Source organism: Brachycentrus maculatus, unplaced genomic scaffold, assembly GCF_059751285.1.
Source record: "Brachycentrus maculatus isolate JH-2025_06_01 unplaced genomic scaffold, ASM5975128v1 h1tg000620l, whole genome shotgun sequence".
NCBI lineage: Eukaryota > Metazoa > Arthropoda > Insecta > Trichoptera > Brachycentridae > Brachycentrus > Brachycentrus maculatus.
Genome location: NW_028281358.1, coordinates 99,675 through 127,613, shown reverse-complemented (window position 1 = coordinate 127,613; position 27,939 = coordinate 99,675). Strand labels below are relative to the sequence as shown.

Sequence of the window (27,939 nt, the reverse complement as noted above, 5' to 3'; positions counted from 1 at the left end):
AGTATTATAGCCGAGTTTGGAATTGAGTCCCACAATTATTTGATAAGCTTACCTTCCTGTCCTTCTCTATCGGATAGAAAAGTTAGTGAGATAAAAGGAGACGGAGCCAACTACTGCTGATAATATTAAATTTAAAATTTGAGTACTCTCACTTGGACGTTAAATGTACATGTGAGAGTGCTAAAAACCATTTTGGATGAAACATGAAACAAATGTTAGGATGAGTGGCCTCCCATGCTTGATTTTGCATTTTAGCAGGTTTTAAGATGTTAGCTGCTCAACAGCACAGCTCCTTCAATACTTGGTTTTATTTTTTTTATACATTTGATGATTTGAAGTTTCGGTGAAAGATAAGATAATAAACAATCATTCTCCGAACTGTTTTATTTCTTGAAATTGGTGTTTATCTCATCCTTTTATCTAATCAGTGCAAATTCTTAATCTGTCGTGGATTTCTTCAAATTGACGTGGTTATTTTTCATCTTTACTGCTGTGTGTTACATGTGAGTGGATTCCGGATAATTGCAGGTAAATGTTTTCACTTTTGTACGCTTTCGTTCTGTGCATCCGGTGGGAGAAGTCACGTCGCGTCACAAATTGAGCGGGCACCGTCTGCATAAAAAACGCACTTAAGAGTGTCAGAAATGAAGCCTCTAAGAAGCATATCAGGAAAGAGTCTTCGAGATAGAATAAAAAACGCCAGGATAAGGGAAATATGCGAGATGGAAAATGTCGTTAGATGGGGAAGGCAACGAAGGAGACAATAGTATGTGGGGAGAATGGAACCGTCCAGACTCCCCCACATCGCACTGTACGGCCAACCCTGTGGTAGACCACCAAAAAGATCTAATCGCAAGAGTCTAATCTTTCTTAAAAAAAAGCCATAAGGCCTACATCAAGATTCTTCTTGTGTCTTCTAGAAGACAATTTGGTTCCGGGTAGCTCCTTCTCGCATCACCAAAATAAGTGAAATTAGGGTAGGCAGAGAGAATAGAACGCCACACCACCTTGCATTAAACATAACAAGTATAAGTAGAAGTACTTGGATAACCAACATCTCGATATAATTATCTTCTCTGAATGCAGAATGAACTTATGTGTTACGTTTTAACATGAACAAAACGTTACGTTTCCATTATAAGTTATCAGGAATTCTAGATTTAATCTTAATTCTAATTTCAAATTGGTTCAACACGAGATTGGTCCCGTTTTGTCGCAACTTTAATTAAGATTTCGATAGAATACAGCAAACGGAACAGATTTGCATTTCGAGGATTTTTTGTGCAATTTTGGAAATGTAACTTTTGGCGAGGACTTGCACAAGTGGATAATGAATGTGGACAGATCTGAAATAGATCGCATCATTCTGACAATGTAATTGTTAAATGGATTTTGTAAAAAAAATGTTCTAATTTGTTATTTGTATTTATGTACATGATGAAACAATTTCGATTGGCTATGCCACTATTTGCAAAATACAACAGCAAAAATTGACATAGCTTCTTATCTATGTACTTGCCTGATGGGGTGTATGTCTTTTTTGGGATGGTACCCGCTGCTGTTTCTTAGTTTTTATTCCTTTTCAGTTTTTGACATTGGATATATACTAGCCAGAAATACATAATACAGGTCAAATCTCGGTATTACGAACTTTACATTACCAAACAAAAAAAAATCACCGTAATACAAATTCGTTACACTGGATGTATAGGATATGACACATTTTAAATTTATTTTATCGCTATATTACACCTACTCTTATTAGAAAATAAAAAAAGATTATTACACTACACCCGATCAATACAATATAGGTACCTACATACTTCAGGACACAACAGAAATGAAACCATGATTTTCAAAGTGTGAGACTTTATTGGAAAAAAGAAATTTATTAGCAATAAAAGAAAAGTCAATTAAAAATCAAGTTCAAACAGATTTCAATTTTTGAAAAAAAAAATCGGGAATTTTCTTTTGGACTTCTTAATGTTTTAAAACGAATTGTAACATCATTTTAAAGTTAAAAAAAACCGTTATCTTATGATCGGCTTTGCTACATTGAATTTTGGTTGAGTACATTTTATATGGAAGTTTTCCGGGGACGAATTGCAGATTCGTTATGCTGGAAATTTCGTTAATCCGTATTCGCTACAAAGATATTTGACCTGTACGCAAGTAACGTTATATGTACAATGTCACACCGCAAATGTAGTGTTGTGAAAGTATTGACACTGATGAATGAGTGCAGGTTTGTATCGGATTTATATTGCAGAATTGCACCCAGTGATCTTATTTTAAATCAGAATTAGGTTCTTATCAAGGAGTCATTCAATAGCTAACCCAACATTACTTATCACATTTTAATTTAATTTCCTAATTGGAGATAATTCAGATTCGGAAACACTCAAAATGTTGTAAATAAATTAACTGGTCAAATTATTAGCTAAATATAAAAATGAAATGTATATATTTTAGCGTTTCTCCAGTATGTGAATATAATCCAGGATTCTGACCGCACATACAAATGAAAGAGTTTCTGCTTAATAAAAAGGTTCTTTCATCTCATCATAGATGTTTCCAGTGAAATTCTTGTGAATTCAAATAGTTTGTTTGAAATTAATCAATATAATTAGGAGTTTCATGAATTTGAGTAGTGTGGTTGTCAATCATAGGTAGAATTGGTGAATTTACACGTGTAAAGTGATCACTTAAACCAGCCTAAATACCCAAACTTCCATATTCTTCTTCTTCTATGTTGACTTTACTTATTTATTGCGTTTACTTATAGTTTGTATAAAAATGGCAAATGTCGGGCAAGTCTGAGAGATAAAAATCAGATGCCGAACTAAAATTGTCGATATAATGGATCGCGTTGCATAGTGGATCGCCACATGACCTGCCCATTGGGGCATGACCTGCCCATTGGCATGTGGCTAGGTAGGGAACTGAAGATGGGCCGATTACACAATTCCTGTGTGAGCGGCCCGAGAAGGAGAAGCATGAACAAATAGAAGAGGAATGGAAGAGGCCCACATCCAGCAGTGGAGATGAGATGACAAGAGAAGAAGAAGAAGAAGTCGCTCGTGTTGTGGGAGGGAGTTCTTAATTTAATATAATATTGAATGGATCTGCTGAAATCTAATTGATTTATGAAATTTGTAGATCTTTTGATGCATGATCTATATCCCAATTTCTATCTGTGTCCAAGAGGGAATGTTGGATGGAATAGAGACGACATAAGCGAAGGAGCGTAAGATTTGACCGCTATATGGAAATTAAAATGGAGGAGGAATAGTTGATAGGAAAATGAGGAGAGCGTTAAAAATTACGAATAAATTACATAGATATGTTGAGTATGTATGGCGAATGTGAGCCGGAGAACAGAACGAGGACAGCCGAAAAAAGAACCCAAAATCTTGTGGTGTCAAAAGTCTGCGTAATCGGAGGGCATGTATGACTAGATGTATGGATGTGAAGTTTTTGTCCGCAATCTCAATTTGGAAATTAGTCTCTTTGGTTCGTACTTTTAATTGGCTGATACAATAAAACGGATGCGTAAGAGAAAGTTCCTAGAAACAACGATTGATAAAATGTACTGATAATAAATGATAAGTCAAATAACTCCTTATGGATGGATTCCGAGTATTGGCATTAATAGAATATGATAACATATACTTTGTAAAACAAAGCCACAAACTCGCATACCAATTTAGGTTTAATTATTAGTGTAATATGTCATTACTAAAATTTTAATGTTCACTAATACTCAAAGTTGTCTCCATAGTGTAGTGGTTAACACATTTAGCTACCATACTGGACATTCCATTCTTAAGGGGGTCAAAATAAAAAAGTGTGTTTTTTCACTCTAATATATATTTATCTGGACTGATACCTGATGCGAGGACTGACCATCTTGCCTTCGTATAATTAATAAACGATCAAATTAACATTGCACCAATCTGATACAGTGTCCTACGCACCGTTAAATCACTCTGTAAAAGCCATTTGTAGACAACTTTGTGTACATAATTTGCTGTATTTCAGGTGAATAAATGAACGCGATGAGTTCAAAAAATAAGCCGGCCTGCGAATACGGTTCACTCTGCTATAGGTTGAACCAGGACCACTTGGAGCAATTCAGTCACCAACACTGTAAGATATCCATCATATATGCGGCGTTAGCTCGATGGTTCGCTGTACGGAGGGTGCGCAAGGCGGCGTGGAAAGGTCGGGAGACCGACCACATTCCCGGCTCCAGAGCCATCAGAAGCATCGAAGCTTCCTGACAGACCTCTCGTGCGAAGCGATCTTATTTTATGAACTAAGTTGCAAAAAATATTTGAAAACGTAAAACAAAATTGTATCCCGATTTTACTGTGAATTTACATTTAAAAGCTTCCAATGTCCCTGTCACTGTCAATTTTAACCCTTTCTGGTCCCCCGAAATTAAAAACAAAATCTAGGTAGACAGTTACATTTCAATTAGAAAAAAAAACTTTTGTCCTCTGCTCCACATACTGTTGTAATAGATACGAGTGACAAAAATGTAAGCTTAGAATTTAAATAAATAATACTAATGATGAAAAAATTGTCAAATAACATCCAACATGAGACCTAAGAAGAAAAAATCGATGTCGAATGAGATTCCACATTGGACCAGTAAGGGTTAATAAATACAAATTTCCAAAACCACAAATAAGTTTGTAAAAAAGCCCCAGAGTAGGCAGGAAAAGGATGAATAGTTAGTTCAGTTGGTCAGCTAGATCCGATTCCAACCCGACGTTGGGCGGTACACGGACGCCTCCACAACTCCAACCGGCACAGCAGACAGACACAGAACATGTTTAGTAATCGATCATTATTCATCGACATTCCACTACGGATCCCTTTCACAAGTTTAGTTCTAAGGATGGAACTCACAAAGTCCTAACTACCACACAGAAAGACAACACAATGCAGTACCTTACATAAAGAACCGCAGAAGCACCTCCAACATCACCAAACGCGACTTAATGCTTCAACTACTAACTTTAACATTATGTCTGACTGAAATATATTTCCGCCTCCGTGGTGATTGCACCATTGGTTAGCGTGTTGAGCTACCGTGCTGGAGGTCCCGGGTTCAATTCCCAGGGGGGGGTCCCTTATTATCCTGGTCCCTGAAGCGCAGGAGTGATCACCTTGCCTTCATATAAGTAACAATCAAGATAATACTGTGCAGTGCCCTATGCACCATTGGGTGCGGATAAGGGTTAGAAGAAGTATATTTTAACTAGCGCAATGGCTAGAGCATTTGGCTACCGCTCTAGGGGTCCCAGCTTCGATTCCCACAGGGTTAAATTAAATATAAGTGATTTTTTCACACTAAAATTTATTTATTATCATCCTGGACTGGCACCTGAAGCGCAGGACTGGTCACCTTGCATTTGTGTAATCAACGACGAAATGCGATTCACTATTGGGAAAAAGAAGAAGAAATACATTTTATTATTTTCAGAAATATAAATTTATCAAAACAAAATCTTCCGACCCATATCCCATGATCTATTTATCCAACACTGCATAGGACACTACATCAGATTGATGCAATGTTTGGCTGATTGTTAATTTTATAAAAGGAAGTGGTTTATTCAGCATATTAAATTAATATATTAGTGTAAAATCAATGATATGTTTTTTACCCACTCTGGGAGTCGACCCCGTGGGACGTGTCTGAACGCTCTAACTAGTACTGCGGTGCTGGATCAACAAATAATTTATTCAAAAAATTTCGAGTGTGTCCTAACACTTGTTCACAAATCTGGGTTATCTCTGCTTAGGAGTTTTTTTTTAGATTCTCAAAATAGATGAAAAAAAAATGGAAGTCCGGGCATGACCATACTCTTCTTCATCTTCCATATTCTTCTTCATCTATGTTGAGATGTCACAAAATGAAATGAAATAAGGTGTCAACCGCATAAACATACAAGAGATGAAGAACGCTCCAGTGTTTGTTGGAGGTTCTAGTTAGAGATGTGCCTGACTCTGTTTCCGTCGCCCGATTGGGATGGTATTTGTTACTTTTTCTCGGTTTATATTTCTTTCCAGTTTATTTTATTTAAGTGGAATTATCAAATATGTTAGGAGCTAGAAATACGCAACACGCAACCATATTTACAAACTGATTGGCATCATTAATTCCAAGTGATTCAATCTAATAATTTAATGAAATTGTTTAAAAACAGTTGTTATTTAATTTGATAGCTCATGTCTTGTTCTAATGTAATTATTTGTTTGTATATATTATATTATTTTAGTAGAAGAATTCTTCAAAGAATTGTGCGATTCGGACGATTTTGAAGAGGAAATCCAAGATTTTGACCCCGTTCAAAAGAAACAACTCACAATACTGAAAGGTATCAAAGAAAACCTAAAAACTAAGAGCAAAAGACACAGTCAAAAACAGAAAACTAACAGATCAAGACAGTATTCGGAATCAACCTCTGAATGTTCTTCGTCATCGGTGGAAAGTAGTCCCAAATACAAGATGGATGCCAACACATCTCGAAGATCTAATCGAGGTAACCTTTGACTTATACGTGTAATATATCGGTGTTGCTATGTTTTTATTTTTGTTGTCATGATTTGCGATGTTTTATTGTCGCCAGCATTCATCCTATTGATCCTCTAGTGCATTATTCCGCCGCACGTGTGTCGTGGCACACTGGTGTACCTTGGTGATTAGTTAAAAAAGTCTAGTTTTGTGAAAATAACACAATTGCTCCAAATTTTGATTACCTGTGCTCAGTTAAGTAGGCTCACATTTCGCATTAAACATAATATGTTAAATATATATCCATAATATGGTAAAAATGCACCTCTGAAATTTCTTAATTTGTTGCGAGGGATGATCGATAATCCTGAAATTATTCGGAGCATTGGTCTGTATGTTCCCGATAGTTACCTAAGACAGCGTCGGCATAGATTGTTTCACATTCGTATACACAGGACCAACCAATACGCTTTAAATTTAATGTTTGTAATGTGTATGTTAATTATAAATAAATAAATTAAAATAGAAATTGAAATTGAACTCATATTTTGAAAATAATGGAGAAACATTGGAATCTGATGAGGCTGCTTTTTAATTGTAAAAGTAATCCACATGAAAATATGGAATTTTAGGTTTATCGAGCGAATCGGACGATGAATCCGTTCAATCTATGAAAAATTTGTCAGGACGTCGACACAAGCCATCTAAGACAGAAGCAGCAACTGATTCAAACTCCGATCCATCATCCCGAAGGAGTTGCAGAGGAGAGAGAGGCAAAGGGCAAATGTCCCAAATGGCAAATAACAGTAGGTTTCTCTATCCCAACAATACACGCCACATTTATTCCACTATGTAAAGATGAGAAGCCCCTACTCTCTACCAGGGTTGCTACTCTCAGCCACACAATTTCACACAACTGTCAGTTTATAATGGGTTACTTGTTTACTTTAAATACACATGCTTTTACAACATTTTCTTTACCCGAATGGCACATCCGTATCTTGTTTATTTCAAATGTCCAAAATTAGATGTTAGGTTTTTAAAAAAAGGTATGAACAGAGCTTGTTCCAGGCAAGACTTTGAAAGCACAGGGAATTGAAGCATGGAGTTGGTAAAAGAAGGACGAAAGTAGACTGAATGCAGACAAAATGCAATCTCTTAGACGAATGTGCGGCAAAACGATTTTTGATAGATGTTCTAATTGATTAATGAAATAAGGAAGGAATGCAAGGCTGAGATAAGCATTTTCTATAAAATTAAGATGGGTGTGTTGGCATGGTTTAAACATTTGGAACGAATGAGTGAGGAAAGAACGGTAAAACAAATTTACGAGGCGAATGTAGTCGGAAAAAGAAGCAGAGGAGGACCGGGAAAACTTGAAAGCGGCCTAGTCGGGAGTCAGAATAATCGGCGGTCGGAGGAGATGCATGCACGTGAATGAAGAATGTTTGCAAATATAGAGTGGTGTGGCGTTCTATTCTCTCTGCCTACCCTGAGATGGTGATGTGTGGTACTGCATAAGTTGTTCAGATATAATGGTTTACTTAATATTTGGTTACAGTTTGTTCATACGGCGAGAACTGCTACAGCCTGAGCTCCAAGCATTTCAAAGAGCTGAAACATCCGCATTGTAAGCGTATTTTATTAGACTCCTCCACTTCATGACACCCCGCCACACCATCTTCGCCTCTTCCACATTCATACATCTTCTCATACATGCACGCTGATTATTCCTGACCACACCCAAGTACTTAAATTACTTCATCATGCTAAGTTTTCCTCCATCTTCCTCTGCTTCTCTATTACCAACCACATTCACCTAATAAATTTGTCTTACCATTAAAGAATGTGGTTTGGACATGTGGAATGAATGAGTGAGGAAAGCCTCACTCATTCATTCCACATGTCCAAACCATCTCAACACAGCTTTCTTAATTTTATTGATAATTTACATTTAAGAGAAATTTTCAGCCTTTTTTTGCTCATTAAATTCACCTGCCCAAACCGTCTCAACACAGCTTTCTTAATTTTATTGATAATTTACATTTAAGAGAAATTTCAGCCTTTTTTTGCTCATTAAATTCACCTGCCCAAACCGTCTCAAAACAGCTTTCTTAATTTTATTGATAATTTACATTTAAGAGAAATTTTCAGCCTTTTTTTGCTCATTAAATTCACCTGCCCAAACCGTCTCAACACAGCTTTCTTAATTTTATTGATAATTTACATTTAAGAGAAATTTCAGCCTTTTTTTGCTCATTAAATTCACCTGCCCAAACCGTCTCAACACAGCTAACTTAATTTTATTGATAATCCTCATATCAGCCTTGCATTCCTTTGTAATTTTACCATTCGAACATCTATCATACATCATTTTTCCGCACGCTCATCTGATGAACGCATTCCAACTGTATTTATTCTACATTCATATCCTTCCTTTGCAAACTCCACGCTTCTTTTCCATACATTAGTGTTGGAACCATCTCAACACATCTCAACATATTTTACGTGGCTTAAAAAAGACAACAATGAGTCAAACGGATTAAAAGTAAAACCTAATTGAGAGTATACCCTTACAGTTTTTAGGCAGTTTTTCCCGCCTCCGTAGTGTAATGGTCGGCACGCTCGGCTACCGTTCTCTCCGGGACCTCTCCCGGGTTCGATTCCCAGGGGGGGGTCAAATAAATATTGAAAAAAGTGATTTTTCACTCTAATATTTGTTCAATATTACCCAAAGTTATTACCCGAGATAACACTGCTTCTATATGATGCAGTGCCCTATGCACCATCAGATGTGGATAAGGCCTAGAAGATTTTATGTCAGCGTGTCATAAGATTCACTAGTAAAAAAATACAAAATACATGTTCAAGTATGAATGAATAACTTATGGGGAGATTATGTTTGAACTTGGTTTGAGACAATGCTACACACAAAGAGAGTGTGTATTAATATTTAAAAAATTAATTTCATAATTTTTGTATAGTTTAAGCATTTTGAAAATGTCTATTTTTTCGGCAAGTCTTGAAATTGCATATAATGCAGTGAACATGTTAAACGGATAAAGTACAATGTCGCGGTGTGGCGGTTTTTGTTTTCAGTGGAAAAGATCTTATTGCGGAGTAAAGATGGCTCCTACAACATTCCCAGGGACTTGAAACGAGATAATGAGAATATCGAAGAACAATTGGAAATATTAAGGAAAATGTTTTCCCAGTCACGAGTAACGTCTTCCAGGCCGCAAAGAGCTCAGCGAGATAGCTCTCCATCAGACTCCGAGAGCCAACAGTCCTCTGACGAGGAGCCTCCTCCGCCGACAGGCAAGCCGTGGCCCAGCCAACCGCGCCAAGGCCTGGCGGGGCTCATCCAACAGCTCCGGCCCAGCAAGGACTCCGAGTCTCGTGAGCGCAGTCTTCTCTTTCACCTTCCCGCGTCTACTCTTTCACTCCTGCCATTCTAGCGCTATTGTGTGCCCGTAACAGTTTAGGCAAAACACAGACCATTGCCTCCGTCTCCTGCACTTGTATCCTATTGAATATGGTCCTAGACCCGAGGAACGGGAGACTGATCACCTTGAGTCTTAGACCCGAGGTGATCAGTCCTGAAGAAGCTATCTAGCCAAATTGACAATGTGAATGGATGCCTCCAAAGATGTTATTAAGTTATAAAACCATTCAAACAGTCTTTATGATAAAGTATTTATTGTAACTGCAGACAGTTGGTAGAATTCCATTTTAAATTTTTGGGTATAGGATTTTATTAAAACATTATCAAACACTGAAAAGTGTTTTGTAATGTCTTAACTTATTAAGAACTTATTAAGAACTTATTATTTCGTCTTAACGAAACGCCTCACAAATTATCATAGCAAATAAAAGTAGAATTCAATCCAATAACCTTATAAAATTGATGATAGATTCAATCGATATCTCAAAGACAAAGTCTGGGTATTTACAAAGCTTACGACCTTATCTGTGGCTGGTTTGAGCGATCATTTTACGGACTGTGTAACATGTTATTACTGCATCGCAATTACTTCAAATTGATTCTAAAAACCAACGTTTATGAATGTAGATGTGGATGCACTTATGGTGTTGTGTGTGGGCGTTATTTGGAGACCCCTTGAAATTATACACGGATTTGGAGATAAGAGTATGTCTTGCAAAATTATTCCACATTTATTAAGCAGAGGGTATTTATTTTGTATAATAAGGAAAAATTTATCATTAATTTTAAAACAGGAATCAAGATATGGTAGAATAAGGTTTTACTCGATCCGAGGGGTTGCCTTTTCAGATTTATATCATGTTGAATCCCAAATTCTGTATTGTTTTTCATATTTTAATATTTGTGATTTCAGAATTCAATAACAGCCAAAGTTCAGAAAAAAATATTTGCATGTACAATACAAGATGTTACCGGACCACTGTCCAACATTTGGAAGAATATTCACATCCTCATCGTAAGTTTGACATTATAGTAATTGTATCACAAGGTATATATACCTATGTATATAGGTATCATCGGAAAATAGTAACCTCCTCTCCCTTCAATTACAAATGTATTCCACTATTAATTTTCACATCAGTACATAGCAGTATAATTTTGACAGTAGCTAACCTAAAAAAACAAGATTTTTCTGAGTCAGAAAGTAAAACCTTAGCGAGATCAGAGGCACAAAGCGCAGACAGCATAAAACATTCGAACCCTTTTAAACACAGCTTTTTTCCCCCTGCCGTTCATTTATGTAACATTCAGTGACAGTATTCAAATTAAAGATTTCTTTTTTAGTGGAAAAGATACTTGCGAGGTATTCAGGAAGGGGATCATTCCCGATTCCGCCGGATTCGTCCAATCCGGACATCATAGAGAAACAACTGAAAGCCTTGTTGGATGTGCAACATGGAAGCCCGAGCACCAGTCACAAGCAGACCCCGGGCAGAAGTGGACTGAATTATCGACAGAGTTTCAAAAAGAAAATTCCCATCCTAAAAGGTTTAAATTCCACAATTCCCAAGTATGTAACTCGACCGAATGGGACACTCGGCCCATCCGGTGGCATGTCATAATGATGCATAGGCACTGCTTTAAGAGATCCAACCTATATTGATCTGATGCAGTGCCCTATGCATCCTGTCCTTGGTTTGCACCATTAGGTGCGAATGAAGGTCAGGAGAAGAAGAAATACAAAATACCTTATACGGAGATAAGTTTGTAATGGCAGATTGTAAAATGCGGTTCTCTTCATATTTACATACAATGAATGAAACGTAAAAGTATGTATGATAAGAACAAATAAATTAAACATGTTGATGGCCGTGACTGACACCGGTGGCCGACACCGAGGTATTCTTATTGGGCCGTGTCAGCCACCGGTGCCTGACACGGCCCAATTGGAATACCTCGGTGACACGGCATACCTAGCTTTAGAGTGTCCTACCTGTCCGCCTGTATTAAACTACTATGAAACTTGGCCGACATGGCCCTATTTTATATTATTACCGTATGGCTGTAGGATATCTTCATGCTTCTAAAAGACTACTCATCAATGTTATAGGTAGGTTAGAATAAAACACATGCATGATGTTTATATTTAAACAGCTTTTATTGGCTTAAAATTTACACAATAGTGTTAGTAGTATACACTAATAAGTATGAAATAAACTGGAAAGAAAGTGTTGTGGCTGTGGCTGTGGTCCCGTGGTTAGTGTCGCGGACTCTTGAGTCAGAGTTTCTCGGTTCGAACCCACTCTACCACAATTTTATACCTATTTCGAATGATGAGCCGCTTAGACTCACAGAAAAAGTAAATTGAAATATTTGTTTAATAATAAAAATGCAAATACTTCTCTTTTGAATCAAAATAAAAAACCTTCGTCAAAAATTAATATCAATGTATTTTATTGAAATATTAAGTGACAATGATTAAAGAAAACACTTCGTTTTTTACCACTTGAGTTTTATTATAGACTACATGTTTCAGAAGTTAAACTGCCATCATTCAGGTCTGTATAATAACTATTATACAGTAGTTATTATACAGACCTGAATGATGGAAGTTTAACTTCTGAAACATGTAGTCTATAATAAAACTCAAGTGGTAAAAAACGAAGTGTTTTCTTTAATCATTGTAACATGTCTTACCACAGACTCTGTCGCGAAGTGTTAGGCCTGCAATGGGTCGTAGAGTCTTCATTTCGGATGTCCTAAGAAGGGTTTTTGTTCTCGCGGTGTCGGTTCTTGTTTCTGTGCCGTATGTCAAGATCGGTCTTACGCAGATCTTATAGATTCTCACCTTACTCTCTGTGAGCATGTATTTATTTCTCCATACATGTTTTTAAGCATCCAGCTGCAGCAGAGGCCTTGTTTGCTCGCTCTCTTACTTCATTGCACAGGTTATTGCTGCTGGACACTTGGACACCCAAATATGTACTTGAATTGCATAACTTGCTCTATGATTTCATTATTGACTGCAAGTTTGCATCATATTAGATGTCTCCAAGTGACCATGCTCTTTGTTTTGTTTATAGAGATTTTCATGTTAAATCTTTGAGATAAAAGGTGGAATCTATAAAGCTGCCTCTGGTGATCATTTTCAGAATTGGCAATTAGAACAGCGTAATCTGCATAGCAAATTATGTCAATGTGTTTTTTATTCAGGCTAAAAGCTTTAAATAACACGGATTTTAGAGTTACCATTTTTTTCCAGTATACCCACGATAGATGTAATTTATTTATTTGTTTTTAGATAAAAAACGATTTTCTAAAATAGATTTGCCGCTGTGTGAGTATGACCGCTTATGTATGCGGAGGAATCCGGAACATTTTAAGCAATATTACCACCGTCCCGGTATTAAACCAACCTTCCAGTGTCGTTTCGGTACTTCCTGGTTTTTATACCCCGTCAAACCAATCCCCACCTCCTCCACTCTGATAGAGATCAGTACTTATTTATTGCATTTTCATCTGCTTATCACAAAATATTCACTTCTCAAAACTAGTCATTTTTACACTTAAAAAAAGTGGTCTTATACAAGTGGTTAAATTTTTGTATTTATTTTCATTTTTAATTATTTACTTTCCTACAACATTTTGAGTGAGACCAAATACTTGTCCACAGATATGGATTATCTCTAATTGCGGGAGTTATTTTTCATATTATTTTTGACATCTCAACATAGACGAAGAGGAATATGGAAGAATATGTTTCGAAATTGAACCATATATATTTAGAACTTCTAAGAATTTGAATAGTGTGGTTGTCAATCATGGGTAGAATTTTTTAATGTTACACGTGTGTAAATTGATCACTTAAACCAGCCTATGAAAATTGTAAGCCCCGTAAATGCTCAGACTTATTCTTTTTCATCTATGCTGAGATGTCGAAAAATGATGTGTATATTTTTCATTAAGAATTTTTGTTTTATTTTCACAATAATTATTGATTTGTTTTTAGATAAAAAGAAATCGTCTAATAAAATATATTTACCGCCGTGTGAGTATGGCCGCCAATGTATACGGAAGAACCCAGAACATTTCAAGGAATGTTACCATCCTCCCGGCATGAAACCAACCATCTCGTGTCCTGCCGACACTTCCTGCAAGAAGGCGAGCGCCGGCCATCTGTCTAAATATTCTCATCCGCACCGTAAGCAATCATTCTATTTCTCTAACTCCACTCCAGGGCGTCCATTACATACGGAACTTAATCATATACTGAACATCACTCCACTCCACTCCAGGGCGTCCATTACATACGGAACTTAATCATATACTGAACATCACTCCACTCCACTCCAGGGCATCTTCTTCTTCTTCTCCGTCTTATTCCTCATTGCTGAGGGTTGTGACCCTTGCTGAAGCAATGACTCTTCTCCAGTTATCCCTTGACTGCGCTGCACGTAGCGCTCCAACCACTGAGGTGCCTGCTGCTGCCTTAATTTGATCGGTCCATCGTGTGGGGGATCTTCCTCTCCCTCTCTTTCCCTCCAGGCTACCGATCACAACTAGTCGTTCCAGGCTATCCTCGTTGCCACGCGCAACGTGTACAAAGAACTGGAGAATCCGTCGGGTACAGATATTGGCCAGAGTCAAGCCATCCAAGCGTAGTTCCTGGCGAATGGACTCATTGGTGCGTCTAGCTGTCCATGGAATTCGGAGCATGCGCCTCCAACACCACATTTCGAAGGCATCAATTTTTCTCCTTTCTGCTGCTTTTATGGTTCATATTTCAGCAGCATAGAGAAAAATGGAGCGGATCAAGCTCCTGACAAGCTTCATCTTGGTGTTGTTACTCACACCAATACACCCTCCAGGGCATAATAACATACAAATTTGAAGTCTGTAACATTACCTGACTTTACAGCATATACAGTAAGAGATGGTGATGGAAAATGTATGCTTATCAGAGATAGATGAATGATGATGTGATGTGGATGAAAAAGTATAAAAATTAACAGATTTATTTGAAACATCATGAATTTTCATTTATTTTTTAAACACAAGATTTTCATTGTGAACTAATGAATTAGTCTGTTTTCCTTTTTCATGGGAACTTGGAATTAATTACTTAAAAATTCCAGACAACGAATGTTTCCAACTAAATTATCAACAAATATTCGGGGAGATAGGAGCGAGCAATGTTCACTCTGTAGTTGATAACAAATAGTTAATGTAAAATTGTAAGGAATGTGGGTATGTCGCTGCCGTAGTGGTAAGAACAACATCCTGCAATCGTTTCAATACCTACATAGTCCGGCAAGCGTCATTCTAGAAAAGTCTCTCCTTTTATCTGTTAACCGGGCGGTCCGCTGTCCAATTACGCAACTTGTAACGGGTGCGAATACTGATTCACTCCGTGTCTTAAATTCATGTGGAGACATGTATGGATGACTAATACCTTTGTTGTTGGAAAAATATACGTCCCGCCCGTTCCAGGGCGCAACATATATTTCAAGGACGTATTCATATGTCCTACCGGTACCCGATATTGTTTACGTTTGACGTATTTATGCGTCCCGCCCGGTTAACAGGTTAAAGCAGTCTTTCACGTAGAGCTCTTAGTAAATTTAATATAGAATAAACTTAAGTCAAAGAACCAGCAATCTTTTACTGTTCATCTTCCACAACTCGAAGCTCACTCAGAGGATGGGATTCTAAAACATTAAAATCCTCATCGTCATACTTAAATCTTGAAAAATATCATCGCTTCTATAAGCAAAGCAAGAAAACTTGGCATGATCAAGTATTCCAAATGCTCCAAAGACTGGGAATAATCTCCTCATGGAGATGCAAGAATGAGGAAGAGGCAAAGATTGTTTGCAGAGACAGATGGGTGCAGTGATCTGTATAGTGTTCGAGTATCGAGTATCGGTATAGTGTTAGTAATCTGATGCGCTTCTTCCAGTGGAGGAGATTTTAATGGATTACAAAAAGACCGAAGTCTTGTCGATACCGTCTCATCTGAAGGATACCAAAACCGTGGAATGCCAACTAAATTTGATGATAGAAAATAAAATGTATCCGTTCGAGGACGATGCTGTGGCTGAAACTGACAGAAAAGTTGTGAATATGAATAAAAAATTCAAAAAGGAAAAAAATAGCGAAAAAGTAATGTTTGCTGTTTCCCCGTCATCTGGGAAAATGGAGGACAAACACCGCGCTGCCGCTCCCTACTACTTGTTCTACACGGCCATCGCCTCTGCTCCGCACACGCACACTCAATCCTTGTCCATCACATTCCAAGGTTTGTATATGTATATATGTATTGGTGTGTTTTTAATTAATCATTAATCGCCGTTCCCCATAGCTCTTTCAGTCTTGCTCATCATGTCTTTGCTTCTATTGTAGTTGTGATAATAGAAGGAAATAGTTGTTCAGCTTGTGCACTTTTGTGATCTCGTTCAGCTCCTCCTTCGATGCCATCTCTATTTCCTCAATCACCATCGTCCTTTCTCGGGGGCCTTTTCAGTTTCGGGAACAAGAAAAAAATCACAGGGGGCCAGATCTGGGGAATACGGCGGCTGCGGCATTATAAATGTGTTGTTTTTTGTCACCAGCTACTTAGCTGTTTTGGGTTGAAATTGAGATATTTTGGTATGAATTTTGCGGCGACCCGTCTCATGCCCAACTCTTTGGTAAAAATGGAATGGCACCAGCCAATCGCAGGACCTAAGTCCTCGGCAACTTCTCTAACGGTGATTTGACGATTGGCCAACACACTGTGATACACTTCATCGATGTTTCGGTCTGAAGTTGACATGCTCGGGGGCGTCTGGGACGCTCTTTGTTCATCTTCTCACCTCTCTGAGAACATCTTGTAACACCGATAAACGTTGTTTCCATCCGAGGTAGCTTCATCATATGCCACAGTCAACATTCCTCTAGTCCAGGGTAATAATATTAAATAATTATTTGTATTTAGCCAGCACGGTAGCCAAATGTGCTAACCATTGAACTAAGGTGCGGACAAGTTACTTCAAGGCGTCCGTAAACTCAGTACTGTAAAGGCAAAGGGGTATATCTGTCTTAGACCAAATTTTACGGGAGAGCAAGAACAAACTTGTGAAATTAAATAACTCATTCGTTTTATGCATTTTAAAATGTACATATCTTAATAAAACTAAACAAGTATTGCAACTACAGCTAGATTCCTTCTGCCAGATTATGGAATACACTATTTTAGACATTTTGTGGAACAAACTTAAAAATTAAAAATTTGACAGATATATCCCTTTGCCTTTACACTACCGAACTGTATAAGCATATGACTCGTTTATGCTAATTATTATTTCGGTAATTAGAGACCAACTTTAAACTGGCATAATGTGTAAAGAAATAATAATGTTAACACACGGATGACATTTAATGAATTCGTTTACAGAACAGTGAAACCTCTCATAACGAGCATAATTCGTTCTGAAATCTTCCTCGTTAAGAGAAACACTCATTATGCAAAACATTTTTTTATTTTGACTGGGCAGAAGTCCTGGTTCACAAGTTAATATCGTGAAAAAGTGACTTGCCCTTTCTCTGTAACTCGTTATGCGAAATGTTGCTTGTTAAGGGAACAAATTTTGCACATTTTTTTGCTTGTTATGCGAATTACTCGTTATGAGAGGTTCCACCGTATTTTGTTGTGTTTGAAAATCATCTTTAAGCGTATTTTGGGAATTCACCTAAACGAGAACTTAATTAAATAATACAATCTTACTCATGTTTTGGGAATTCACCTAAATAAGAACTTAATTAAATAAAACATCCTTAAAATCGTGTTTTGGGAATTCACCTAAACGAGGACTTTATTAAATAAATACTTAATCCTATATTGGGAATTCACGTAAATGAGAACATTAAATATTTGACATCATTTTCAGATTTACTGGATTCTAGTTTTGGAAAACTCAAAAGATCCCTGCAAATCAACAACACCATAGATATTGACTGGCTGTTGGCTCAATACAACAAGGCGGGATACAAGTAATAATTATTCATATATTATTTACGACCATGTGTACCTAATTTATAATGTCCCTGAAGCAGAATACTGACATCAAGCCCTAGGCCAAAATATCAGTATCAATGACCCGTAGTCCTAAATTCACAATTTGCCAAAATTCTGACTCATCAAAATTCTATCATATGTATGGACACAGAATATCCACATATGGAAATATCCTATCCAAATCTCAACTTGCCAAAATTCTGACATATCCGAATAGTCAAATATTCTAATCCCAACCTGTCAAAATTCTGACACATCAAAGTCCCACGCCAGCAAAATTCTATCATATCATAGATAGATGATGTGTCCATACACAGAATATCTGAATAATTAAATATTTGATCCAAATTTGTCAAAACCATGACAACTATTAGCATCATTACCATAACAATTACCCAGGTATAATTTCAGATATATCAGTTTATCACAAACTAACCTTCTAAACACCACATAAATGATAAAATCCGATTTCAAATGGAAATTTAACTCATTTTAAAAATTAAGTTTTACTACAAAATGGTTTTTACAAATTAAAACCGAAATAATGTCTCAGAATAGTAGGATAACATAATTTCTAGCACTAGAAGCGAAGACATTGTTGCGCTATATAAAAAGAGTACATTAAAAATTTGGTAACCACCACTGTTTCTTAAAATCTATTGTGACACGTGTTTGGATCCAATTTGCATCATTTACAAACACCGTATCATTTTCATAAAAAATGATCACAGTAGATTTTAAGAAATTGTGGTAGTTTCCCAATTATCGATCAATTAACGAAATTTACCCATTGCCACACAAAGCCAGCAATTCGCCAGCCAAGGTCAATTTGTCACTGACTCACAAAGCCGGCGATTCGCCGGTTTGCCTCTGAAGTGATTTTTTAAATATTAAAACCGAATGACAATAACTGTATTCATAAATAAGTTTATTCTGGATACTGATTTCATTATAAAATGTAATAATCACAATTGATTTCATATTTTTATTACAATATTTTAACATCCAATACCTCCAAAATGACCGAACGCACTCGTAAACAAACTCGTTGCGCTTGTAATATTTCATCAAATGAGGATGAAATAATATAGAGTGGCTCGATGGTTTGGGGACCACATGAGCTTAAGTACTCTCTTATGGTAGAGAAAGTCCAAACGAAGTTTCTGAGGTATCTCTACATGAGACAGTACGCCTATTATCCTTGGCTCTACCCAACCGAGTTTCTCCAGGGTATGCTTGGCTACAATCGTTAAGAGACTAGAAGGAATGTGTATTTGATTACGCATTTTTATCCATTGTTGCGCGGTATGATCGATAATCCTGAAATTATCCGGAGCATTGGTCTGTATGTTCCCGATAAGTTACCTAAAACAGAGTCGGCATAGATTGTTTCACATTCCTGTATACAGGACCAACCTGCCAATGGTTATGCCTGCAGGAAGAGCTACCGCTATGTTAAACATTGTCACATTGGATATTGATCTGTTCCATGTGTCCGAAGGAGTTTTCCCAAGCAGGATTAGTCTACACCTTTCAGTCTTCTTGCTTACTTTTAACATATACGCCTTGAATATTGTTTGTTATGTATATATTGATATTTTTTTGTTGTTGAATAAAATTGAATTGAATTAAAATTGAATAAATAAATTCCACCAAATCCAGTCAAACAATACCCATCGAGATTATGCAATATGTGTTCCTTGAAGAAAAAGAGGAGTGAATTCTCAATGGGAAAGTGAGAAATTTTTGGTGGCTCTCCACGTACTTAAACTACCTGGCAATGAGCCGCCATAATGATCTAGCTTAAAAAAAATTGCTTTTATGTTTTACTATTTTTATTTTGTGTGTAATTGAGTATTAACTCTAGATAACTAAACTATATTTGTAGATACATAGTAACTAAATATTCGTCAGGCGGACTACGCAATTAAAAATTTGAAAATTATCGAAAGTATTTATTCAAAATAGTAACTGGTTACATGACACTTAAGTTTGGTTTACTAGAAATGAATGTAAGAGACATTTAACAGTAAATCAGTATTCCGTAAACAAAGCCTGGCGGGTGCGGGGTGCAGGGAAGTGAGTGCACTCGACTTGCACCCAGAAGGGCGTCATCGCGTGGACAAATGTTTAATTATCTAGGGGTAATCTTGATACAAATTGTAAAAATTTGTCAAAATTAAATAGTGTGTTGTATGAACAAATTATATCATCGTCATTAGTGGTGCAATGGGTTCAAAATGTGACTCTAAACCTTGTTTCCGTAACCAATTTATATTGACACTATGAATGAGTTAACATGTCAGTATGTTAGTATAGGACAGATTTTAGCCTTCCGGGTTCGAAACCAGGGTGGGTGTCTCTTCATCGGGATAGTCGCTACTGCTGAGTGGCGGCACCATAGCATGATCCACACACTCACACCTACATATGGTGCATGTTGTTCTTGTGTGAGTGTGTGAACGTGTAGTGTTATATTGACATTAACCAAGTTATTAGATTAATGTTTTGTCCTGCATTTCATATAATAAAACAACAGTCATATAGTTTTTTCCACTTGACAAATGTGCAGTAGAAGGAGTTGTCAACCGACAGTTCCAGAATTTACATAAGTTATCAATTTCTATACTAAAATAATACAAAATCTCTCTTACCATAACATAAATGTAAATATTATTATGATACACTACTTAAATTCACTCAATTCAACTCATTAGTCAGAAAAATGAAATAAAATCGGGATTGAACTTTATTTCTTACTTCATTAAAAATTCTAATGAAGTAAGATATAAGAAAGAAAGAAAGAATAAGAAGTAAGAAAGTAAAAAATTCTAATGAACTAGATAAATGTCTAGTCTCCTACCAGTCTGATGATATCGGTTACGACGAAACGCAGTCACTGGTCAAATGAAATAACAGTGGAAAAAATGAAATAGTTGTTGTTTTATTATATTTTGGATGGAGGATGGAGGATGGAGAGGAAGCGCACTCACTCACCCAATATCTATTTGTAGAAACACTCCATTAGTCATTCTCTACGGAGACGGTTCTCCGACCTTGGAGGGAATCGATGAAACCCACCAGCACATCGAAGCTGAGAAGGTCCAGATGAAAAGTGACTTTGGGCTTCATAACACGTAAGTTGATATTCAAACCATATCCGCTCCCCATATGAAGTCCACTAACTGTCTCCGAGCTTTTCTGTCGACCGCCAGCTTCCTTGCGTCCTCCCGAGTGAGCAGTGATCGTCCTGGGCGGCGCAAACCTGATGTCTTGTAAAAGAGGCAAGCTTGATGGCGGCTCTCGGGAGGCATGCGGAGGACATGGCCTTAGCCAACTGAATCGCCTTTTGTTGACGACGGCTGTGACCGAGATTTGCTATTATGTCCTACGCCTCATCTCTTCATTCCTTACAAAGTCAAACTACGACACGCCTAAAATATCCGCAGACACCTATTCTCAAAGCTAAGTACACGACTGCTCTGGGCCATTCTACAGTTGATGTTGACATTGTTTTTTAAACTGGTAATATTGTTTTTGCCGACTGTAAATTTGGCAGTTGATTTGTAGTCAGTACATTTTGCCATTTCACCATGAATAGACTGAATGACCATTATGCGCGCCACAGGTTCGGTGAATGGGCCAAAAACAATATTCAGCTTGATCCTCTTTTTCAATGCAAAATTTTGTTCACCGATGAGGCACATTTTTGATTAAATGCCTATGTCAATAAGCAGAATTGCCGAATTTGGAGTGTGTTTTTTGATTTACCACTCCAAATTCAAATATGTATATTAACAAATATATCTATTTAACAAATAATTGTGTACCTAGAATATACATATATATATATATATATATATATATATATATATATATATATATATATATATATATATATATATATATATATATATATATATATATATATATATATATATATATATATATATATATATATATATATATATATATATATATATATATATATATATATATATATATATATATATATATATATATATATATATATAGCTATATATATATATATATATATATATATATATAGCTAAACATATATTTAACAAGTAATTGTGTTACAAAAATAATAAACTCAAGAATGTGTGGCATTATTTTCTTTTCAGCAAGATGTCAATTTTTGTTTACGACGATTCCTCAGTCAGAGTTGTCGTTTCAACGGCCAACTTGTATCAATATGAGTGGGAAAATCAAACACAAGGGTAACTTTTCAAAATTCCTATTTATTTATGTTTAATCTTTTTGTGCATGTATTCGTATTCAGACATTTTGTCAACCTTAAGCTGCCCAGTGGTCCTTTACCGGACCGCGGATTCGCGTCGTTCAATATCCACCGGTCCCATACAGGACAAGTGATTGTGATGCATTTCACTGATTTATGATAATAGTATTCAAAATATGAATATTAGCTTACCTAAATAGTGATTTGAGATACCGATCCATCATTTTATTTTTGGTTCCAATAAATATTTTAGTCATAATGTGTAATATTAGTGTTTATGCCTGCATTACAAGGTTGACTATTGGGAGATGTGTAATATTAGTGTTTATGCCTGCATTACAAGGTTGACTCTTGGGAGATGTGTAATATTAGTGTTTATGCCTGCATTACAAGGTTGACTCTTGGGAGATGTGTAATATTAGTGTTTATGCCTGCATTACAAGGTTGACTATTGGGAGATGTGTAATATTAGTGTTTATGCCTGCATTACAAGGTTGACTCTTGGGAGATGTGTAATATTAGTGTTTATGCCTGCATTACAAGGTTGACTATTGGGAGATGTGTAATATTAGTGTTTATGCCTGCATTACAAGGTTGACTATTGGGAGATGTGTAATATTAGTGTTTATGCCTGCATTACAAGGTTGACTCTTGGGAGATGTGTAATATTAGTGTTTATGCCTGCATTACAAGGTTGACTATTGGGAGATGTGTAATATTAGTGTTTATGCCTGCATTACAAGGTTGACTATTGGGAGATGTGTAATATTAGTGTTTATGCCTGCATTACAAGGTTGACTATTGGGAGATGTGTAATATTAGTGTTTATGCCTGCATTACAAGGTTGACTATTGGGAGATGTGTAATATTAATGTTTATGCCTGCATTACAAGGTTGACTCTTGGGAGATGTGTAATATTAGTGTTTATGCCTGCATTACAAGGTTGACTATTGGGAGATGTGTAATATTAGTGTTTATGCCTGCATTACAAGGTTGACTATTGGGAGATGTGTAATATTAGTGTTTATGCCTGCATTACAAGGTTGACTATTGGGAGATGTGTAATATTAGTGTTTATGCCTGCATTACAAGGTTGACTCTTGGGAGATGTGTAATATTAGTGTTTATGCCTGCATTACAAGGTTGACTATTGGGAGATGTGTAATATTAGTGTTTATGCCTGCATTACAAGGTTGATTATTGGGAGATGTGTAATATTAGTGTTTATGCCTGCATTACAAGGTTGACTATTGGGAGATGTGTAATATTAGTGTTTATGCCTGCATTACAAGGTTGATTATTGGGAGATGTGTAATATTAGTGTTTATGCCTGCATTACAAGGTTGACTATTGGGAGATGTGTAATATTAGTGTTTATGCCTGCATTACAAGGTTGACTATTGGGAGATGTGTAATATTAGTGTTTATGCCTGCATTACAAGGTTGATTATTGGGAGATGTGTAATATTAGTGTTTATGCCTGCATTACAAGGTTGACTATTGGGAGATGTGTAATATTAGTGTTTATGCCTGCATTACAAGGTTGACTCTTGGGAGAGGCGTAATATTAGTGTTTATACCTGCATTACAAGGTTGACTCTTGGGAGAGGCGTAATATTAGTGTTTATACCTGCATTACAAGGTTGACTTTTGGGAGATGCGTAATATTAGTGTTTATACCTGCATTACAAGGTTGACTCTTGGGAGAGGCGTAATATTAGCGTAATATTAGGCGGACCGTAATAAAACAAAGTTGCTTAAGTACGGTAAATTAAAAAAAATATTTTATTTTGAAAATGTTTTTTATTATACCTAAATAGGAAGACTAATTTTAGAGATATGATTATTTTTATAACAGCTACGTGTAGGTAGCAAGTCGCGCGAACATTTCACAAAAATGCTAGGCAGGGCGCTACCCTTATTGCTCGCGGCGCATGAGTGTCTAAAGGTTAAAATATTTTTTTTTTAAAAAGAAAAATATTTGTGTTTTTATTATTTAAATAAATAAATAAATAAAATTATGCTATTTCTGTGAGCCTAAGCAGATCATTATTGAAAAAATGTATCAAATTATGGAAGAGTGGGTTTGAACCCAGAAACTCGAGAGTCCGCGACACTAACCGCGAGATCACAACCCGACACACAATATTTGGCCATAAAAAGAGTTTAGGCCAATCCCCGCACCGTGCCCTCTGCATTGTACACCCGTCTGGTTGAAACTATCATTTATCTAGTAAACTATCGTCCCTTTGTGTAATCCACATGCTTAACATGTGTTCCAGTTTCACAGGCTTAATTTACAGCAAAAAAATGTGAAAAGAACTGCATAATTATTGTTTTATGATTTACTACTTTACGGTTTGCAGGAGAAGATTATTGACATTTGTCCGATGAGCAGTCTGGTGTATGAGCGAATTTCTCGAAGAGATTCAAATCATATTAATTAGTGATTTTGTACTCTTAATTTGACTTTCCTAGTTATGCTTTAGCATGTATTTTAATTTGACTGTTTCTTATTCTTGAAACATCTTTTCCTTCATGTTTCTTAATCCATCTATTTTCTGGTTTGAAATGATTACAATGACTTCGTACCGTAGTGTAATGGCGTTCGGGGCACCTTTTTTCATGGACATGATCAACTTACTTATTAAATTTTCAATATCAATTAGACACAACAATGTTTGTGTCTACGTTCATAATCATCTTCATTACAATCTTCATTTATATAATTGTTGAGAATGATCAAATATGGTATTGTAATGAATATTTAAATCACATAATTTTTTTTAGTAGAAAACTTGACAACTTGAAGTGAGTTCCGGGATCTTTTTTGTCTTAAAAAAAGCCCCGGTGTTACATATATTATTTACCCTCACACAGGCTTTGCCTGTGTGGGATTTTAGTCAATGTATAAAATATGTATAAATTAATGAATATACCGTGAAATTATGACGAGCAATGAAGAAATATAAATAAATAAGTTTAAATTGATGTAAAACATTGTACAATACGTTGAAACCTTTTGCAGATTGTGGATAAGCCCCAAGTGCCCAAAAATGCGCAAGGGCTCTCCCCCAGAGTACGGGGACTCTCCCACCAAATTCAGGAAGTCTCTAATTGCCTACCTAAAGTCCTACGATAAACCCAGCATATCTTCATTCATAACCTATATCGAGCGGGCTGACTTCAGCGCTATCAAGTGAGTACCTACCCACATTTGATCACTTTTGTCACTGAACTGTAGACAAACATCTTTTGCTGGTATTACTGTCCCCGACACATTTTGAAAGCAAAGTATTTAAAATAATTAGAATCAGAGTATTTCTTGAACAAATCGTTGTTCTAGCTCCCTTAACTCGGGCACAGCTGATAGATCCGATCAACCTTGATTTAAAATATAAAGCCTCCACCTCCGTATAAATGAATCCAGAATGGAATTGGAGACTGTGCCCCGTGCATGCGCCCTGCCCTGTGGAGACCGATTGCCGTTTGACTTGTTTCAGTGTGTTTCTGGTGGCATCCGTACCGGAAGCCGACTCCGACTACGAATGGGGCCTGGAACGGCTGGGAAATTTGCTCTCCTCACATTGTCTCATCGAGAAAGACCCTCACGAGTGGGAGGTGGTAGCTCAGACATCTGCAATCGCCAATTATGGGAAAAAACCGGAGGTAATTGTATACTCGGCCTTTACAACCTTTTGCACTGATTTATTCCTTAACTTAACCGTTTCTAATTCCTCGCTGATACTCGTACTCAAATGAAATAATACCATTTTATTATCTCGTACGTTAAACATTGACGAGCGCCATACAGCGCATGAAATATGACAGCTCTATGGCTGTTTCATCAGCTGGCACTCCAGCACTATGGAGTGACGGATTGCATTATGTTTATCCAAGAAATGCTCATATTTGAACACGCTGCGATTGCAGTTCTGGTTGATGGACGAGTTCATGAGCCGAGTCAGCCGCGGGATGAAGAAATCCTCGGGTACGAACGATCCTCAGCTGAATATCATCTACCCGTCCTTCGACACCGTGAAGGCCTCCCACGATGGCCCGCACGGGGGCTACGCGCTGGATTACTTCAACACGCTGCATCTGCGCCAGACATGGATCAACGACTTCCTCTAGTACGTATCTCGGTCCCCCTTCTTAGAGCAGCGACGAGTGCGCTAAACGACACTGATTCCTAACAACGCTTAGTGTTAGTTAACAACCAATAGGTTGGATTGCGATCCACGATCCACGATCTGTGTAGTGTGAATTAGTAGTTGTTGGTTCAGTTGGTCAGCTAGATCCGATTCCAACCCGACGTTGGCCGGTACACGGACACCACCACAACCCCGACCGGCACAGCAGACACGGAACAGTGCCGAGGCATTTGCAGAAAATATTCAGTCATCGCATTTCCCACATTATTATTATTGATCAACATTCTATAAGGAATCCCTTTAATGGTTGCGATTTTTTTTTCTTGACGTAATAAGTTTTATCACTATCCTAACAAAAGATGGAAAAAAATAACCCTTGTTCACAACCTAACACAAAGCCCTAACCACGATACAGTAACACAATGGGGCGCATTAAATAACCCTTGTTCACAACCTAACACAAAGCCCTAACCACGATACAGAAACCAATGCGGCGCATTACATAAAGAAAACACCCTTATGATGAAACATAATCGTTATCACACGGAACCACGAACAGAAAAAGAAGAAAATACATCTGCGCAAGAGAATGGTTTCTTACCGGTATGGGACAATAAGGTTGGCGCTTAAATGGTTGGAAGATGAGAATTTTGATTTGTTTTAAAGTGATTGGAAAGACAGCAAGTACAACAGGCAGCGTGCGATGCCGCACATGAACAGCTACCTGCGCCTGTCTCCCGACCACACCGAGGCGGCCTTCTTCCTGCTGACCTCGGCCCCCCTGGCCCCGGAGTCCTGGGGAAATTTCAATGATGGAGACTTCACTATTGACTGCTACGAAGCGGGAGTGCTCTTCATACCCAAATTTGTTTATGTAAGTATTAATAATACTTTGAGCGCCCATTTTTGTTTTCACAAATGTTGGATTTTTCTGTCAACCCATGCCGCATCACAGTGAGATAAGAATATGGAAGTCTGGGCATGTACAGGGTTACGACCTCCTGTCATTGACTGATTTGAGTGATCGCTAAAGCGTAGTGAGTATAAATACTTTATTCATAATTCTACCCATGATACAACTGAATTTTTAAAATTTCATTACGTTGTGTTTACAAGTGATGAACATCCAACATTTTTTTTCCAGAAAAAATCTTACACCAGCAAGTTTTCCCTTGCACCAGATGACCGTAAAAGGCTGCCAGTGCCCTATGATCTAAATTTGTCTCCGTATAATAAAGAACAAACACCTTGGGTATGGGAATTATCTCATTGATCTTCCCATGTTTCTGCACCCAGTCACACTAGTGGGCAACCTCCCCGGGTGTGGGCATCGTCCGAGTAACTCTATCTTCCCATGTTTCTACACCCAGTCACTCTATACACTAGTGAGCAACCTCCCCGGGTGTGGGCATCATCCGAGTAACTCTATCTTCCCATGTTTCTACACCCAGTCACTCTATACACTAGTGAGCAACCTCCCCGGGTGTGGGCAT

The 27,939-nt window shown here is 37.2% G+C and overlaps 1 protein-coding gene across 2 annotated transcripts; it reads left to right on the top strand.

Moving 5' to 3' along the window:
• LOC148301005 (tyrosyl-DNA phosphodiesterase 1-like) lies at positions 1 to 27,939 on the top strand. Of its 2 annotated transcripts, XM_088273935.1 has the most exons (18): positions 1 to 528; positions 4,042 to 4,149; positions 6,294 to 6,557; positions 7,162 to 7,335; positions 8,091 to 8,159; positions 9,629 to 9,928; positions 10,888 to 10,989; positions 11,319 to 11,522; positions 13,984 to 14,175; positions 15,934 to 16,272; positions 17,903 to 18,005; positions 21,045 to 21,167; positions 22,176 to 22,271; positions 25,321 to 25,491; positions 25,796 to 25,961; positions 26,226 to 26,425; positions 27,113 to 27,320; positions 27,591 to 27,939. In XM_088273935.1, exons 2-18 carry the CDS (start codon positions 4,050 to 4,052, stop codon positions 27,717 to 27,719), a joined length of 2,940 nt encoding a protein of 979 aa, XP_088130061.1. In that variant the 5' UTR covers positions 1 to 528; positions 4,042 to 4,049; the 3' UTR covers positions 27,720 to 27,939. The 2 variants fall into 2 exon arrangements, with proteins under 2 accessions (XP_088130061.1, XP_088130062.1); XM_088273936.1 differs by lacking the exon at positions 4,042 to 4,149.

What these genes read in the sequence shown, in the direction of transcription:
- LOC148301005 (XM_088273935.1), top strand. Translation starts at nt 4,050, where the DNA reads ATGAACGCGATGAGTTCAAAAAATAAGCCGGCCTGCGAATACGGTTCA. An exon ending in GACTTTGGGCTTCATAACAC is followed by an intron (nt 21,168 to 22,175) that starts GTAAGTTGATAT and finishes TTTTCTTTTCAG; the next exon opens with CAAGATGTCAATTTTTGTTT. An exon ending in TGGATCAACGACTTCCTCTA is followed by an intron (nt 26,426 to 27,112) that starts GTACGTATCTCG and finishes TTTGTTTTAAAG; the next exon opens with TGATTGGAAAGACAGCAAGT.